General features: G+C 42.2%; 2 protein-coding genes and 1 long non-coding RNA gene across 4 annotated transcripts; 1 reads left to right on the top strand and 2 right to left on the bottom strand.

Annotated features, from left to right (window-relative positions):
* Window positions 1-981: 981 nt before the first annotated feature.
* Window positions 982-6,372, bottom strand: LOC127139617 (uncharacterized). 2 transcript variants are annotated; one of them, XR_007809869.1, is made up of 5 exons: window positions 5,829-6,372; window positions 3,571-4,004; window positions 2,703-3,157; window positions 1,953-2,421; window positions 982-1,258 (listed from the first exon to the last, which is right to left on the bottom strand). It is a non-coding gene; the product is annotated as an uncharacterized LOC127139617 (long non-coding RNA). The 2 variants fall into 2 exon arrangements; XR_007809870.1 differs by lacking the exon at window positions 3,571-4,004 and having other exon boundaries at window positions 986-1,258.
* Window positions 6,373-6,435: 63 nt separating this feature from the next.
* LOC108891089 (uncharacterized) lies at window positions 6,436-9,510 on the top strand. Its single transcript, XM_018688218.2, has 8 exons — window positions 6,436-6,541; window positions 7,495-7,518; window positions 7,637-7,692; window positions 8,109-8,175; window positions 8,331-8,414; window positions 8,509-8,529; window positions 8,624-8,812; window positions 9,042-9,510. Exons 2-8 carry the CDS (start codon window positions 7,503-7,505, stop codon window positions 9,251-9,253), a joined length of 645 nt encoding a protein of 214 aa, XP_018543734.1. The 5' UTR covers window positions 6,436-6,541; window positions 7,495-7,502; the 3' UTR covers window positions 9,254-9,510.
* Window positions 9,511-10,561: 1,051 nt separating this feature from the next.
* Window positions 10,562-14,339, bottom strand: LOC108891090 (titin). The gene is made up of 3 exons (XM_018688219.2): window positions 12,444-14,339; window positions 12,048-12,329; window positions 10,562-11,928 (listed from the first exon to the last, which is right to left on the bottom strand). The coding sequence occupies exons 1-3, from the start codon at window positions 14,239-14,241 to the stop codon at window positions 11,639-11,641; spliced, it is 2,370 nt and encodes a 789-aa protein (XP_018543735.1). The 5' UTR covers window positions 14,242-14,339; the 3' UTR covers window positions 10,562-11,638.
* Between the last annotated feature and the right edge of the window lie 865 nt (window positions 14,340-15,204).

Raw genomic sequence — 15,204 nt, 5'->3', positions numbered from 1 at the left:
TTTTTTTGATGGTGACTTTTTTTGACTGTTTTGATGCCATACTATACTGTGACTTTTTTTGACTGTTTTTGATGCATACTATACTGTGACTTTTTTTGATGTTTTTGACGCCATACTATACTGTGACTTTTTTTGACTGTTTTTGACGCCATACTATACTTTGACTTTTTTTGATGCCATACTATACTGTTACTTTTTTTTGACGCCATACTATACTGTGACTTTTTTTGACGCCATACTATACTATGACTTTTTTTTGACGCCATACTATACTGTGACGTTTTTTGACTGTTTTTTGATGACATAATATACTGTGACTTTTTTTGACGCCATACTATACTATGACTGTTTTTGACGCCATACTATACTGACTTTTTTTGAGGGTTTTTGATGGCATACTATGACTTTTTTTGACGCCATACTATACTATGACTATTTTTGACGCCATACTATACTATGACTTTTTTTGACTGTTTTTGATGCCATATTATACTGTGACGTTTTTTTTTACTTTTTTTGATGACATACTATACTATGACTTTTTTGACTGTTTTTAATGACATACTATACTATGACTTTTTTTGACGCCATACTATACTATGACTATTTTTGATGCCATACTATACTATGACTGTTTTTGACGCCATACTATACTATGACTGTTTTTGACGCCATATTATACTATGACTGTTTTTGATGCCATACTATACTATGACTTTTTTTGACGCCATATTATACTATGACTGTTTTTGATGACATACTATACTGACTTTTTTTGATGGTTTTTGATGCCATACTATGCTATGACTTTTTTTGACTGTATCGCTATCATTTCACAGATTAGTTTTGCTTTTACCTTTAATATTACAATACTTTTACTACTACATAACAGTTTTCATAATACGTATCAATTCTAAACTTACAGATAACTTTTATAGTTCCAATCTACATCTAGTAACAGATTACTGTGAGTATTACATCTCACGTTTGACATTGCTAATTACTTTGATGTTACTTCTATTAATAGTTTACTAAAACATTATTTTTTTATTTCAGATTACTTCTATTATTACCCTTTTCTAATTTACTGAATGCTGAACATAAACAATTGAATGTCAGTGCTTTGTGTTGGATAGTTGTTTAAAAGTGTTTGTGAATTACCTGGAGACTTCTGTCCTGGTCTCAAAGAACTTCATTGTATGACGACTGTCTGTGATAGTGGACGATGTCTCTGTGATTGTGGATGAAGTGGTGACACCTGGAGGAAACCAAAGAGAAACATACAAAGGAAAATGATCAATACACTGCTACCTATTCCTCATCAACAGTTTAACCATGAAAACACAGAGAAATCTTCAACATTACAGCTGAAACACAACATTTAACAAACATTAGAGGCTGTTTCAGAAAATCAACAGTTGACTGTCATCACCTCCTGAACAACCAACAACAACAAATATTTGGAAAAAAGTCAAATAATTATTTGTGTGTCAATCAACTCATAATTGAAGCAATCATGTATGTTACTGTGAACTGCACAATAAACACTATCATTTAAGTAAATCTTTGAATACTGGATTTGAACTTGTGCTGTTTATTATACTTCAGTAAAGTCTGAGTATTTCTTCCACTACAGACGGTCTCATACACAATCATTATTTCACATTTCAACTTTTGACACCTTACTATACCATGACATTTGTTGACTGCTTTTGACGTCTTACTATAATTTGATATTTTTACTTCTATTTTGGATTACTAATATTATTATTATTATTATTATTATATTGCTAATTACTTTAACATTGCTTGTATTAATACGGATTACTTATACGTTATTTTTACATTGCAGATTACTTCTATTATTGCACTTTTCTGATTTACTGAACATTGAACAAAAATAATGTCAGTCTCTGTGTTGGACAGTTGATGTAAACCAGTTTGTGAATTACCTGGAGACTTCTGTCCTGGTCTCAAAGAACTTCTTCATTGTTCAAAGACCCTCTGTGATCATGGACTACGTCTCTGTGATCGCGGACAATGTCTCCGAGATTATGGACAAAGTCTCTGTGATCGCGGACAGTGTCTTTGTGATCGTGGACGATGTCTCTGAGATCATAGACGCTGTCTCTGTGACCATCGACAATGTCTCCATGATCGCGGGCAGTGCCGTCAAATCGGTGACCCCCGTCTCCGCCGATTCTATCGCAAGGTCTCTACGAAGCATGGGACAATGTCTCTGATCAAGGACAACGCCTCTCTCGTCTTTGACAAGGTCTCTGCGATCACGGACAATGTCTCTGATCGTGGACAATGTCTCCCTCATCCTCAACAACGTCTCTCCGATCATGGACCATGTCTCTGCGATCGTGGACCATGTCTCTGTGATCGTGGACGATGTGGTGGACGAAGTGGTGACACCTGGAGGAAACCAAAGAGAAACATACAAAGGAAAATGATCAATACACTGCTACCTATTCCTCATCAACAGTTTAACCATAAAAACACAGAGAAATCTTCAACATTACAGCTGAACCACAACATTTAACATTTTCTGACCATTTTTGACACCTTACTATACTATGACATCTTATGATGGTTTCTGACGCCTTACTATACTATGTCATTTTTTGAACATTTTTGATGCCTTACTAAACAGTGATCTGTGTTGGACAGTTGATGTAAAGCTGTTTGTGAATTACCTGGAGGCCTCAGTTCTGGTCTCAAAGAACTTCTTCATTGTTCAAACACTCTCTGTGATCGTGGACTACGTCTCTGTGATCGCGGACAATGTCTCTGAGATTATGGACAAAGTCTCTGATCATGGACAGTGTCTTTGTGATCGTGGACGATGTCTCTGAGATCATAGACGCTGTCTCTGTGACCATCGACAATGTCTCCATGATCGCGGGCAGTGCCGTCAAATCGGTGACCCCCGTCTCCGCCGATTCTATCGCAAGGTCTCTACGAAGCATGGGACAATGTCTCTGATCAAGGACAACGTCTCTCTCATCTTTGACAAGGTCTCTGCGATCACGGACAATGTCTCTGATCGTGGACGATGTCTCCCTCATCCTCAACAACGTCTCTCCGATCATGGACCATGTCTCTGTGATCGTGGACCATGTCTCTGTGATCGAGGACGAAGTGGTGACACCTGGAGGAAACCAAAGAGAAACATACAAAGGAAAATGATCAATACACTGCTACCTATTCCTCATCAACAGTTTAACCATGAAAACACAGAGAAATCTTCAACATTACAGCTGATCCACAACATTTAACAAACATTAGAGGCTGTTTCAGAAAATCAACAGTTGACTGTCATCACTTCCTGAACAACCAACAACAACAAATATTTGGAAAAAAGTCAAATGATTATTTGTGTGTCAATCAACTAATCATTGAAGCAATCATGTACGTTACTTTTACATTACATCTATTAATACAGTTTAATTATACATTATTTTTATATTGCAGATTACTTCTATTATTACACTTTTCTGATATACTGAACACAATGTCAGTGATCTGTGTTGGACAGTTGATGTAAAGCTGTTTGTGAATTACCTGGAGGCCTCTGTCCTGGTCTCAAAGAACTTCTTCATTGTTCAAACACTCTCTGTGATCGTGGACTACGTCTCTGTGATCGCGGACAATGTCTCTGAGATTATGGACAAAGTCTCTGATCATGGACAGTGCCTTTGTGATCGTGGACGATGTCTCTGAGATCATAGACGCTGTCTCTGTGACCATCGACAATGTCTCCATGATCGCGGGCAGTGCCGTCAAATCGGTGACCCCCGTCTCCGCCGATTCTATCGCAAGGTCTCTACGAAGCATGGGACAATGTCTCTGATCAAGGACAACGTCTCTCTCATCTTTGACAAGGTCTCTGAGATCACGGACAATGTCTCTGATCGTGGACGATGTCTCCCTCATCCTCAACAACGTCTCTCCGATCATGGACCATGTCTCTGTGATCGTGGATGAAGTGGTGACACCTGGAGGAAACCAAAGAGAAACATACAAAGGAAAATGATCAATACACTGCTACCTATTCCTCATCAACAGTTTAACCATGAAAACACAGAGAAATCTTCAACATTACAGCTGATCCACAACATTTAACAAACATTAGAGGCTGTTTCAGAAAATCAACAGTTGACTGTCATCACCTCCTGAACAACCAACAACAACAAATATTTGGAAAAAAGTCAAATGATTATTTGTGTGTCAATCAACTAATCATTGAAGCAATCATGTATGTTACTGTGAACTGTACAATAAACACTATCATTTAAGTAAATACAGTGAATACAGTATATACAGTAAGTGAATACAGGATTTTAACTTGTACTGTTTATTATACTTCAGTAAAGTCTGAGTATTTCTTCCACTACAGACGGTCTCATACACAATCATTATTTCTTATTAACACATATTTAACATGTTTTCGTTTTGTGTTGTTTTCATTGAATGAATAACAACCAAACTTACAAAGGTTTTAACAGCAGCTTAAGTGTAAAAGTGTAGAACCGGTCATTATATACTGTAAAGATATTTCTAAAATCACCCTCTGACCAACAGTTAAAACTGACACACACACGAGACATTTCAAAATTCACCTGCGTTGTTTTGCATTTGGTGACTTTCAGTCGAATAAAAGAATCTTTCCAGTTACATCAACAAAGTTTTCTTTAAAACAGAATTCAAATCTCGTCTCATGATCTGAGTGTATCTTCACACCCCCAACAGATATTAATCATTACAGCTGAACCAGAACATTCTCCAAACATTAGAGGAGTGTTTGAGAAAATGAGCTGTTTCCTGTCACGTGACAAGAAAAAGCTTCACGTCCTGAAGAACCAACAACAAAGGAACTAAAATGTTTGAGACTCAAACTTGTGGAGGAGCTCAGAGTTAAAGTTTAATTTTCAAGCTTGACTTTAACAGATAACTGAGTTCAGTCAAGTATTAACTCACCACAAACTAATTCCTCCTCACTAATATGCACAACTGTGGGTCAACAGATAGCTACAGACAGATTACCGCCACAAATCTACAAACAAAAACAACAGACAAAAAACAGAGACTCAGAACAATCACAACGAGAAACTGAACTGCCACAATGAAACCAAAAATAACCTCAGAGAAATGTCAAATGATCAGGAGACAGAACTACAGAGACGCAGTAACAACGACCACAAAGAGACAAAGAAGCAGCGGAACAGATGGAAAACAACCGAGTAAAGACACAACAGACACAAAATGATCACAACAACATGACAATCAGACAAACAGACAGTTACCATAGCAACTCATGTCAGGACCGCTACAGTCACAGAAACAAACACACTTTAACCCACGCAAATAAAAACGACGACAAAAAGGGAAAGGCCGCAAATGCATCACTTACAGAGAAGGCTAATGCTAACGCTCACAGGTAATGTTAACGCTGACGTCCAGGTGTAAAGCAGCCAGGTACAGACGCAATACGAAACAAAATGACCACAAATAAACACAACAGATGACAACAACACGACAGAGCGTATAAACTGAATTAAAATGACCAGGATGAAACACAAAGTTACAAAGTGATTCACAATGTCGGTAAAGTGTCTGTAAACAAATACGACAGGGATTTAAACGGACTATCAGGAGCTGTTGTTTTCTCCGTCCACGCTGGGAGACCACAGCTCATGTCACGGACACAAACACGCTCTGACCCACGAGATAAAAACCACCCAAAGAGGAATTCAAGTCAAAATACGTCTTTAAAACAGAAGGCTAATGCTAACGCTAGCTAGTTCGCTCCTTAGCCTTACCTTCACCCCGCAGGTGTGTTCAGCGTCCAGTCTCACTCTTATTTGATAAAAAGCAGCTCCAGTGTCTGTTTTAACATCCAGGCTTCCTCTGGGATTCAGTTTTCTCACAGCACTGACAAACAGAGGTAACGGTCCAAACGCTGCTTTTAAACTGATTTCCGGCTTCGTTTCTCCGCCTCTCTGCTCCCAGAGGATCGATGACGACACACGACGCAGCCAATGGCAACACACGCGAGCCAACAACGGCAGAACAAAAAACGCCGATTGGCCAGCTGATCCTTTAATACATCCAGATAAGACAGCGATAAGGTTTGTGTTGTGATGGATAAGCCTGTGTAGGGAGGCGAGCTGCCCCCCCCCGCCCCGAGGTCATGTATATTCAACAGTTTGTGGATTAAACGCTGTTGAGTTAAATGAAGATACAAGAGTCAGTCTGTGATTATTTGAACTCTCCCTCTGTTTGTTAGCAGCTCTGCTGTGGACACACTCTTATAAAACTCCTGTGTCAGTTACACAATAAGCAAACTATGTGGGAGTGGAGAGGTGAGGAGCAGCTGACACTGGAGGACCAATAAACCTCTGATCATAAACCACGTGGTCCGTTAAAGTGAAAGTGAATCTTAAACAGCAGTTTTCTAAAAGACCACGACCTGTTCCAGCAGCAGAGCAGGAGGTTCATCTCCTCCTCCTCCTCCTCCTCCTCAGCAGTAAAGGTATGAAGCGTACCATCCTCAGCTCACTGTGTCACACTCATCAGTTATTACCACAGTTATAAAGGAGACGCCTCCAGCTAAAACACGGTCAGCTGTTACTGTTAGTGTTGTATAGTTTTAGCTCATGGAGTTTGAATCTTTGTAAAACTTTTCCAAAGTCCGGAAAGGTTTGTTTTCCTCTGAGTGACGTGGCGGCTGTGTGCGCGCTCACGTTGTGTCTCGGGAGCGAGGATCCTTGCTCGGTTGAAGCAGACGCTGTAAAGTTAAAGAGGAAACTGAGTAAATGAGACGAAGGATCACAGAACAACACAACACGGAGCATCATCATTCTCACGGTGAAATCAGAAAGTTTTCTCTGTGTGAGGATAACAGGAGCTACGACACTGAAAACTGATCCACATGTGCAGAGTATTAATGAGGGTTTATGGACGGAGATCCTCAAAGTCTGACTACAGCTGATCACTGACTTCACTGCAGTCTGATGTCTCACAGCAGAACAAGACAGTTCAAAAATCTGAGTTGACTTTGTTTAAAAACCATTATTGTTCTGTCAATACCATTTGTGAAAAAAAAAAAAAAAAAAAAAAAAAAAAAAAAATATATATATAAAATAGGTCCTGTTTACCTGTTTAACCTTATTCATTAAATCCTTCTGTTTGCCTTGTGTTTCTATATGTGGTCTTTACCCTGTAATATGCTGTGTAAAGCTCTTTGACTGAGCCTGTTGAGAGGAGCTGTACAAACAGACTTTCCTCTGCAGACTCGGAGCTTATTGAACTGTTTAACGCAGCACTGGACGTCAGCAGCAGACTTTACAAGTAGACAGAGGGTCTGAACACAGCTGTGACCATGTGTGTTTGATCTGTTTTCATGTGTGTGTCAGTCAGATTGTGTTTGAGTTAGAAACTCTGCTGCTTCTTATGTTTCTGTCTGTGTTGCTTCTCTGTCTTCAGATTCAATCATGGCGTCATTTACAGGTCAGTGGCACTAAGTAAAGATGACCACCAGCGTCAGTGGAATTTATTTTTTATCAGAAAATTATTAATATATCAGTTGGTAGAATTATGTAAATTGATATTTCTGTTCCTTCCCCAGGAGGCTACACTTCCTTTGGACAGCCGTCGACCTCAGCTGAGTCAGTCACAGCTCAGGTCAGTTATATAAGCTGCTGTAAAGCACCTGTGCTCATAGACTGAGGGTCACAATTCACAGTGGTTCAGTGAAACAAAAGGACTGAGCTCAACTGCAGTTCAAGAAAAACACATGCAAATACAACACGTGGTCATTTTGATCTCAACTACACACCTGTAACGTTTCGTCCCTGTGTCTCGCACAGTCCTGACACTCTGAATCAGTCCACAGACGATCGATAGTTCGAAAGATAGATAGATAGATAGATAAATAGATAGATCACTTTTACACACACACAAGGTGAAAACAGTAGTTTCCTCCTCTGCACATTAACCTGCTGAACTCAGTCACAGAGTAAATAACAGGAAGGTAATGCTGTACAGATAAAATGCTGTTGGTCTCTGTGTGACTGCATTCTTCATGTTTTATGTCTCAGAGGTCAGAACTGGACAAAGTCCTGCAGAGAGTTGAGCCTCGTAAAGTTCAAACCGACCTCCGTGCTGGTAAGTTCTGCTTAAACTGGTTCATGGTTATTTGTAATTTAAAGGCTTAATGCTTCTCTTAAGTGACAATGTCAGAACTCTGAAATGTTTCTGAGTGACTAAGACCTGGGTGGCTTATTATCTGGATTGCATTTTGTTATATTCTTTCTCTGCAGCTGCTGAAACCTTGCTTATGTATTCCCACTCGGATGACAAAAACATAAAGGAATTCTACAGCGTTTTGACAAATCTCATCACAGGTTTGTTGAACACTGAAGAAACAGTCGTCCTCAGGTGTTTATAGCCTTTTCTAAGTATATGTAGTTTTCTGAATGCTGTTCTGTCTCTCATCAGGAAAGACGTCCCGCTCTGTAGGTGAGTGAGTCTCAGCTGATGTGAATCTGCAGCTCTCAGTGACTCTGTTCCTCTGCTCGTTCAGCTTTTTCCCTCCTCTGTATTTGTTGCACAGTTAAGGTCTGCACAGTCTGTTTGGGGGAAATCTCTGGTGCTGCTGAAGCCCTGATGGAGCAAGTGAACACCCGTCAGCTTCAGGTGAAGAGGACAGACTGGAAGGAGGAACTCGACGTGTATGTTGTTTTCTGTCCAGTCACCCCTTATGTTGAGATAACTGTGGGGGTAGCCATGGAATGGGTGACAGGTAAGACAAAGACCTCTTCTCTCCCTTTACATTTTCTTTCTTTCATTTGTGAGTTATATAAACATTACAGTACATAATAATTCACACTTTCAGATGACTAAACAGCCTGAAAAACCTGCTGACGTTTGTATTTTTAAAGAAGGATGTTGTGAACTAATGAGAACGACGTCCTCCTCTGTTTCTCCAACACTGAGCTCCATCTCATCTTCCTCTCCTTCCTCTCCAACAGGTGATAATCCAGTCATTCTGGTGCTGATGTATCACTCCTGGGAAGTCGACTTATTACCCTCTGGGAAAAACTGGTCTGAAACCTTTCCACATGTTGTCTTGGATATCCATGTTCTCATCGAGACTGCGCAAGGATTCCCGATGTGTCCGAAGAACAAGGGGGCACTCCGTAAAATTCAAGAGGTGCTACTGCAGCACAGTACTCCAGAGTAGTCATGGTTTATCATGTTGGCTGTGATAACATTGGCTTCAGCAAAGGTCAACAAACTGCAACAATAAAATCAGTAAATTGGCTAGTGCTAGTTTAAAATGATCACATTGCTTATTAGTAGAGTATATCATGTACATAAATGTGTATTATGAAACAAACCTTGGGATGAAATTAAAGTGTTATTGAAGAGAACATGTAACTGTGAAATCAATGAAATTAAAATGTCTATAATGGAATAAAACTATCATTTTAAAGTAAAGACTTGAGTGTGAGCCATTTCTTTTATTTCACAACTTGCTGGTTCATTTCTAATTTTTATCATAAGATGATTAATTTTAGTCTTCTTATGTGTTAGACATTGATCTGTCACGTTATATTGATGTACAACCTTGATGGCCAGGAAAGTATTTGAAAGTAATTCTTCATCCTTTTTGTTTGCATCGTGTATGTTTTTGCATTTGTTTGTGCATGTTTTGTCCTTGTAGGCTAAAAATCTTCTCTCCTGAATTAATTCATGGCTGCACTTCACCGTCAAGCCACCAGGGGGTGCAGCAGAACATTGCATGCCACGGACCAGCTGTGGACAACAAAGATGGTCCTCCCTCCAATGGTTGGAATACTCTCTATGCAAAAATGCTGCTAAGATGGTCTGATTAACAAAACAGGATTGGATTTATTTTCATTACATGTATAGAGGTGTAGTCCATTTTCATAGATATGAATGACCCACTTCAATAATACTGAAATATTACTCAGCACTAATGAACACAGATAGTGACACAGCGTTCAAAATGACCTTAGGCTAAAACTGAATCACCTGAGGCTAAAATAACTGCTTCCATCAATGTGATTATAAGTAGAGTAAACCCTGCTGTTGGAAGTTTATTCTAATTACATCTGATGGAGAAAAGTTCAGTTTTACAATGGGAGTTCAGTTCTAACCAGATGAAGTTCGACCTTAGCCAGAGGAGGATCGGGTTTAGGAAGTTTAGTTTTAGTTTGTCAAGGTTCAGTTCTAACGGGACAAGGTTTGGTTTTAGCCAGAGGACATTAACTTTAAGTGTTTGAAGGTGCTATTTTAGTCACAGGAGGTTCAGTTTTAGCCAGAGACCTGAACCATCTCTGGCTAAAATTTTAGGAATAGGACCAGTTGCCCTGGCAGCCTCTGTGAAGGTTATATATATTTAATATATATTTTCTGTGATAGTCAATGTAGAGATACATTTGTTAAATCGTCTTCAACTTCTTGACATGTTGCAATTACAAGAGAAACACAGAAAATGGACACAAGTAACCACAGCTGAGACATCTTGTAGTGCTGAGAATCATGCTTTATTAAATCAATAATTGGAGAAAAACTCAAGGAGGCTGCGAAAAATAGTCAATGCTACAACTCTAACTTCAATCAAACCAAAGTGCGGGGCAACACGCAAGACCACGCCTCATCTTGTTCTCAGTGAGCGCAGCAACGGTTGGTTTCGGCTGCGGTACATCTGCTTGGCGGTGCCCAGCTTGACTGACAGGTGAACTTCTAAAAACTAACACACAAACACACTGCAGACCTCCAAGAGACAGCTCTGCCTCTGCAAACAAGCACAGGATGGACTCTTTATTTAATGTGATTGGCCAGGTTGATGGTACGAATGTGGAGCCCGAGCGAGTAGTCGTTTGCCAGAAGCAGAGCACAAAACAAAAAAGAAACATTTGTGCTCAGGGAGTGCAGGGCCGCTCGCACTGTGAGCATGTCATCAAAATGGCGGTATGACATAATCAGTCAGAGCACGAGGTCCAGTCGTCCTGCTTACATGAGGGTAAATGCAAACAGCACTCAGGATCTCACACTCTTGGTACAATGCAACAGCACTGCTCTCACGCTCCAGCAGTGCATTCATAGTTTTGTCTCTGATTGAGTTAACATCAACAGGGAGCCTCTCTACCTGTTGAGGCAATCTTAAGACTTCAACTTATCGTTGAGGCACAGAGTTTAGTTTCTCAGTTTAACAGGGTATTCGTTCCTGGGTGAAACTTTCTCCTGTTAAACCACATTTAGTTTCATTTTGTTTCAGTTAATATTATTGTCATAAATAACAATGCATACATTTCCCATAACCGTTAAATTCGGCTATATACATTATGTACATGTCACAGAAAAATGGATCAAAAATCCTAAGTCATAGTTATCCAATATGGCACATTTTATAACAACTTTAGACTTGAGTCTAGTTTGGCATAAATTAATGTCAAGATTGGTACAAAAATAGTTCATATTTACAAGAACAGAAATCCAGATCTTTATAAAGTAGATTATTTCGCTCAATTAATAAATAAAAAGGCATGGAAGTAGGGAAAAGGGGAAGATTAGATTTTTTTTTTTTTTACACTATTGCCTATGATCGAATACTAATGTGAACAGTCGCTGTGTCAGATCCAAGCTCGTTGGACAGTTTGAGGGTGTAGGTTCCAGCATCTTCCGCCTTAACTCCGGTGATGATGAGGGTGGTCAGGTCCTCTGTGGTCTCTATGTGGAAGCGTCCACCAGCTGTTACCTCGATGGTTTTGCCACCGCGAGACCACTCGATGTGTTTGGCATCGCCGGAGAAGGCACAGGCAACTGTCAGGACTTTGCCAGTCTCAATGCTGATGTCCTCCGGCAGAGCCTCGATCCTGGGAGCACAACCTGGAAACCACATTGCACATTAGTGTGGAAGTGAGGAAGCTAATACAGCACTACCTTTACAAGGACACAAATTCCAAAGACCTGTTGAGTAAAAGATTTTATTTAAGATAGCATCTTACTGATTGCTCTGAATGAGGATCCCTCCATGTGGGAGGCCATCTCGGTGAGGCTGCTGGAGCTCATTGCATATGTCTCAGATGTCATTGAGGACATGCTGGACATGGACATGGTCTCAAACTTCATCTCAGCTGCCATGCTGCTGAAGGAGCTGGACTCCATCATGGATGACATCATTGCCTGCTGGGCGGAGGAAGAAAAGGAGGATGACTCCTCCATTGCATGGACTTCTTTCTTCATCATCATGGATGATGAGGACTCCTTGTGACTCATCTTCATTGATCCTGTTGAGGATAAAGGTAGAAAGCATAAATATTTCAATCTTAATAACTGCCCCAAATTGAAACTCATGAAATTGGACTACATATACTTGGAAACTAGAGGAAGTAGGTGCTCACCTTTAAGTGCCAGTTGCTGCTCACGGTAGGCTGTGATCTTCATGCGTATGGACTGGAACACCTGTCCGGTGAAGGAGAAGGAGGATTTGGATACTCCTCCCTCTGATGTCATCTCACAGGTGTATTCTCCCTGATCGCTGTCTGCCAGATCATGGATTAGAAGGCTGCAGGAGCCCTCAGAGTAGTGCATCTCAAAGCGGCTGCTCTTCGACAGTCTCCTCCCGTTGATGTACCACACAACCTCCCTGACGCTGCTCTCGCAGACACAGGACATCCTCACTGAGCCCTCGCAGGCCTCAGCTGTTAGTTGACTCAGGACCTTGGGAGGTTTCGGGACTGGGGATTTGACAGTGGGTGGAGACACAACCCTCTTTGGGGACAGGCTTGGAGGAGGAGACTTCATCCTGGGAGGTGATTTGATTCCCTCAGGCTCAGGGGACTTCAAGGCCCTGGGCGATTTGATACCTGAAGGTTCTGGGGACTTGATGCCTTTTGGCGTTTTGATTCCAGCAGGTTCTGGGGACTTTACACCTTTTGGTGTTTTGAGTCCTGCAGGTTCTGGGGATTTGATACCCCGAGGAGATTTTACCTCCTCAGGTTCAGGTGACTTAGTTGGTGGTGGTGATTTGAGTCTGGGTTCTGGAGACTTTATACCCCGTGGAGACTTAACTCCCTCAGGTTCAGGAGATTTGACACCTGGAGCTGGTGATTTTAAGCTGGGTGCTGGAGAGGGTGCAGATGGCTCGGGAGACTTGACACTCCTAGGAGATTTAATTCCCTCTGGTTCAGGAGACTTAACACTTGGTGTGGGTGACTTCACACTCGGTGCAGGAGATGTTACACTTGGTTCAGGGGACTTAACACTGGGGACAGGGGAAGTTATGGAGGGAACAGGTGATGTGACTGAAGGCTCTGGTGACTTTACACTTGGAGTGGGTGACTTTACAGATGGCTCTGGGGATTTCACGGCTTTAACCTCTTCTTTTGGAGCTGGTCTGCGGATAGTTAAAGTGAAGTGAGCCTCCTGTCTGCCCGCTGAGTTCTCTACCACGACTGTGTAGCTGCCCTCATCTGAGGCCTTCACAGAGGAGATCTCCAGGCTGGACTTGTACTGAGTTGTGGAAACCTGGATACGGAAAGATGAGACAATAGTTCTGTTCTCATACATCCATGTTACTGTTGGGGCAGGATCCCCATCAATATCACAGGAGAATCTGGCTGTCTCTCCCTCTGCAATGGTCACAGACTGGGGCTTGGTGAGGATTCTGGCTGGAAGAGAAGGCTTCACCTTTTGGACAGAAACTTCCTCAGCAACAGCAGCAGAGGATGACTTAAGTTTGGCCTCGGATGTGGTGTGCTTCCCAGTTAAAGAGAATTTTTCTGATGAGAAAGAGGAGTCGGATGACAGGTATTCAGCAGAGGCGTACTTGATAGATGAGTCATACCTCTCAGCAGAGGAATATCTCTCAGAGGAGGCAGCATATCTTTCTCGTGTGACAGTCTCATGGGTCTCGGTTAGCTTAGACTTGCTCTCCTCCACCTCAAAGTGGGTCTCGGAGGCATAGCCAGCTTTGAAGTGAGTGGTGTGATAGTGGTCAATGCGAGTTACTTCAGGGACATATGCTCTGGGAGCCTCTTCATCCCTGCGGCGAGAGGAGAAGGTGGTGTAGCCACCACCTGACACATCCAGGGTGGCATAGTCTGATGCTTCTCCCTTGGAATTAGAGCATACACAGCGGTATGTGCCACTGTCCTCTTCTTGGCAGTCCAGGATAGTGATAGACAAGACACCACTCATGTTGATGAAAATGTATTTCTCGCTGCTCTCAGAGATTTCAGTTCCATTATGGAACCACTTGATCTCGGCCTCTGGCTTGGCTTGGATATTTAGGGGTGAATTTGGTGTCTTGGCCGATTGGTATGCGATGAGAGCGCATCCTGACGGTCACACGGGGAGCATGGTCGAGCTGAAAGGTGTCTGGCTAACCACCTGATATTTCCTCTCAGACTTCAGAGCAGCCTTTCTGGCCTCATAACGGGACATGATGTCAAAGCGGGCAGACCGCTCAAACCTGGAGGAGGAACGGGATGACCTTTCAACTGATCTTATAGGGCTGGGAGAGCGGGGACGGGTCCTCTCTGGGGTGGGGGACCTTCTCTCCACGACCTCTCCCTCTGCTTCCACAGGAGGCCTGGTACGTGGTGGCCTGATGAGCCTCTGAAACTGGGCGCATCAGCTCAATGTTATGTGGGAGACAACGACCTTCTCCTCCTCATGAACTGAGAAGAAAACAGTACGTTTTTTCTTTGTCTCAGCAACCTCGACAGCTTCGTGTCTGACCTCCTGCCTCCTCTCTTCACGTTCCCACGGCACGCCGCTCCATGCGGACGGGGCTGCCAGCAGGAGATGCAGAAAAGCCGAGCTCCAGTTCATCCTCCAGCATCATTTTCTCCTCCTCTGTTCTCCTCATGGAAAGGTAGTCATCCACAGGCATCAGCAGCTCCTCATCACTAAGGTCTCCCAGAGATCTCCTCCTAGATCTGAAGGACACCTCAGATTCGGGAGAGGGTGAACGGCGTGCAGGCCTGACAGTCTCCAGATCATCCAGACTGAGTTTTGGAATACGCCATCTTGGCCTGTACTGGTCAGTGATTCGGGGTAGAGGCATGACGTAGAACTGTTCCCACCTGGACAGACGGATACGTCTCTGCCTCCTTTGCACAATCCTCTCCATCCTCTCTGGAACCTCATACTGGTCTC

The sequence above is a fragment of the Lates calcarifer genome, unplaced genomic scaffold, assembly GCF_001640805.2.
Source record: "Lates calcarifer isolate ASB-BC8 unplaced genomic scaffold, TLL_Latcal_v3 _unitig_1877_quiver_2654, whole genome shotgun sequence".
NCBI lineage: Eukaryota > Metazoa > Chordata > Actinopteri > Centropomidae > Lates > Lates calcarifer.
This window is presented reverse-complemented; position numbering and strand designations above follow the sequence as displayed.

Bases quoted from the DNA above. Each gene is read 5' to 3' on its own strand.
- LOC108891090 (XM_018688219.2), bottom strand. From the start codon at position 14,241: ATGAGTGGTGTCTTGTCTATCACTATCCTGGACTGCCAAGAAGAGGAC. The intron at 12,330-12,443 runs GTGAGCACCTAC...TATCCTCAACAG, and splicing joins GCAGCAACTGGCACTTAAAG to GATCAATGAAGATGAGTCAC. The intron at 11,929-12,047 runs GTAAGATGCTAT...TGTGGTTTCCAG, and splicing joins ATCCTCATTCAGAGCAATCA to GTTGTGCTCCCAGGATCGAG.
- LOC108891089 (XM_018688218.2), top strand. The intron at 8,530-8,623 runs GTGAGTGAGTCT...TTTGTTGCACAG, and splicing joins AAAGACGTCCCGCTCTGTAG to TTAAGGTCTGCACAGTCTGT. The intron at 8,813-9,041 runs GTAAGACAAAGA...CCTCTCCAACAG, and splicing joins AGCCATGGAATGGGTGACAG to GTGATAATCCAGTCATTCTG.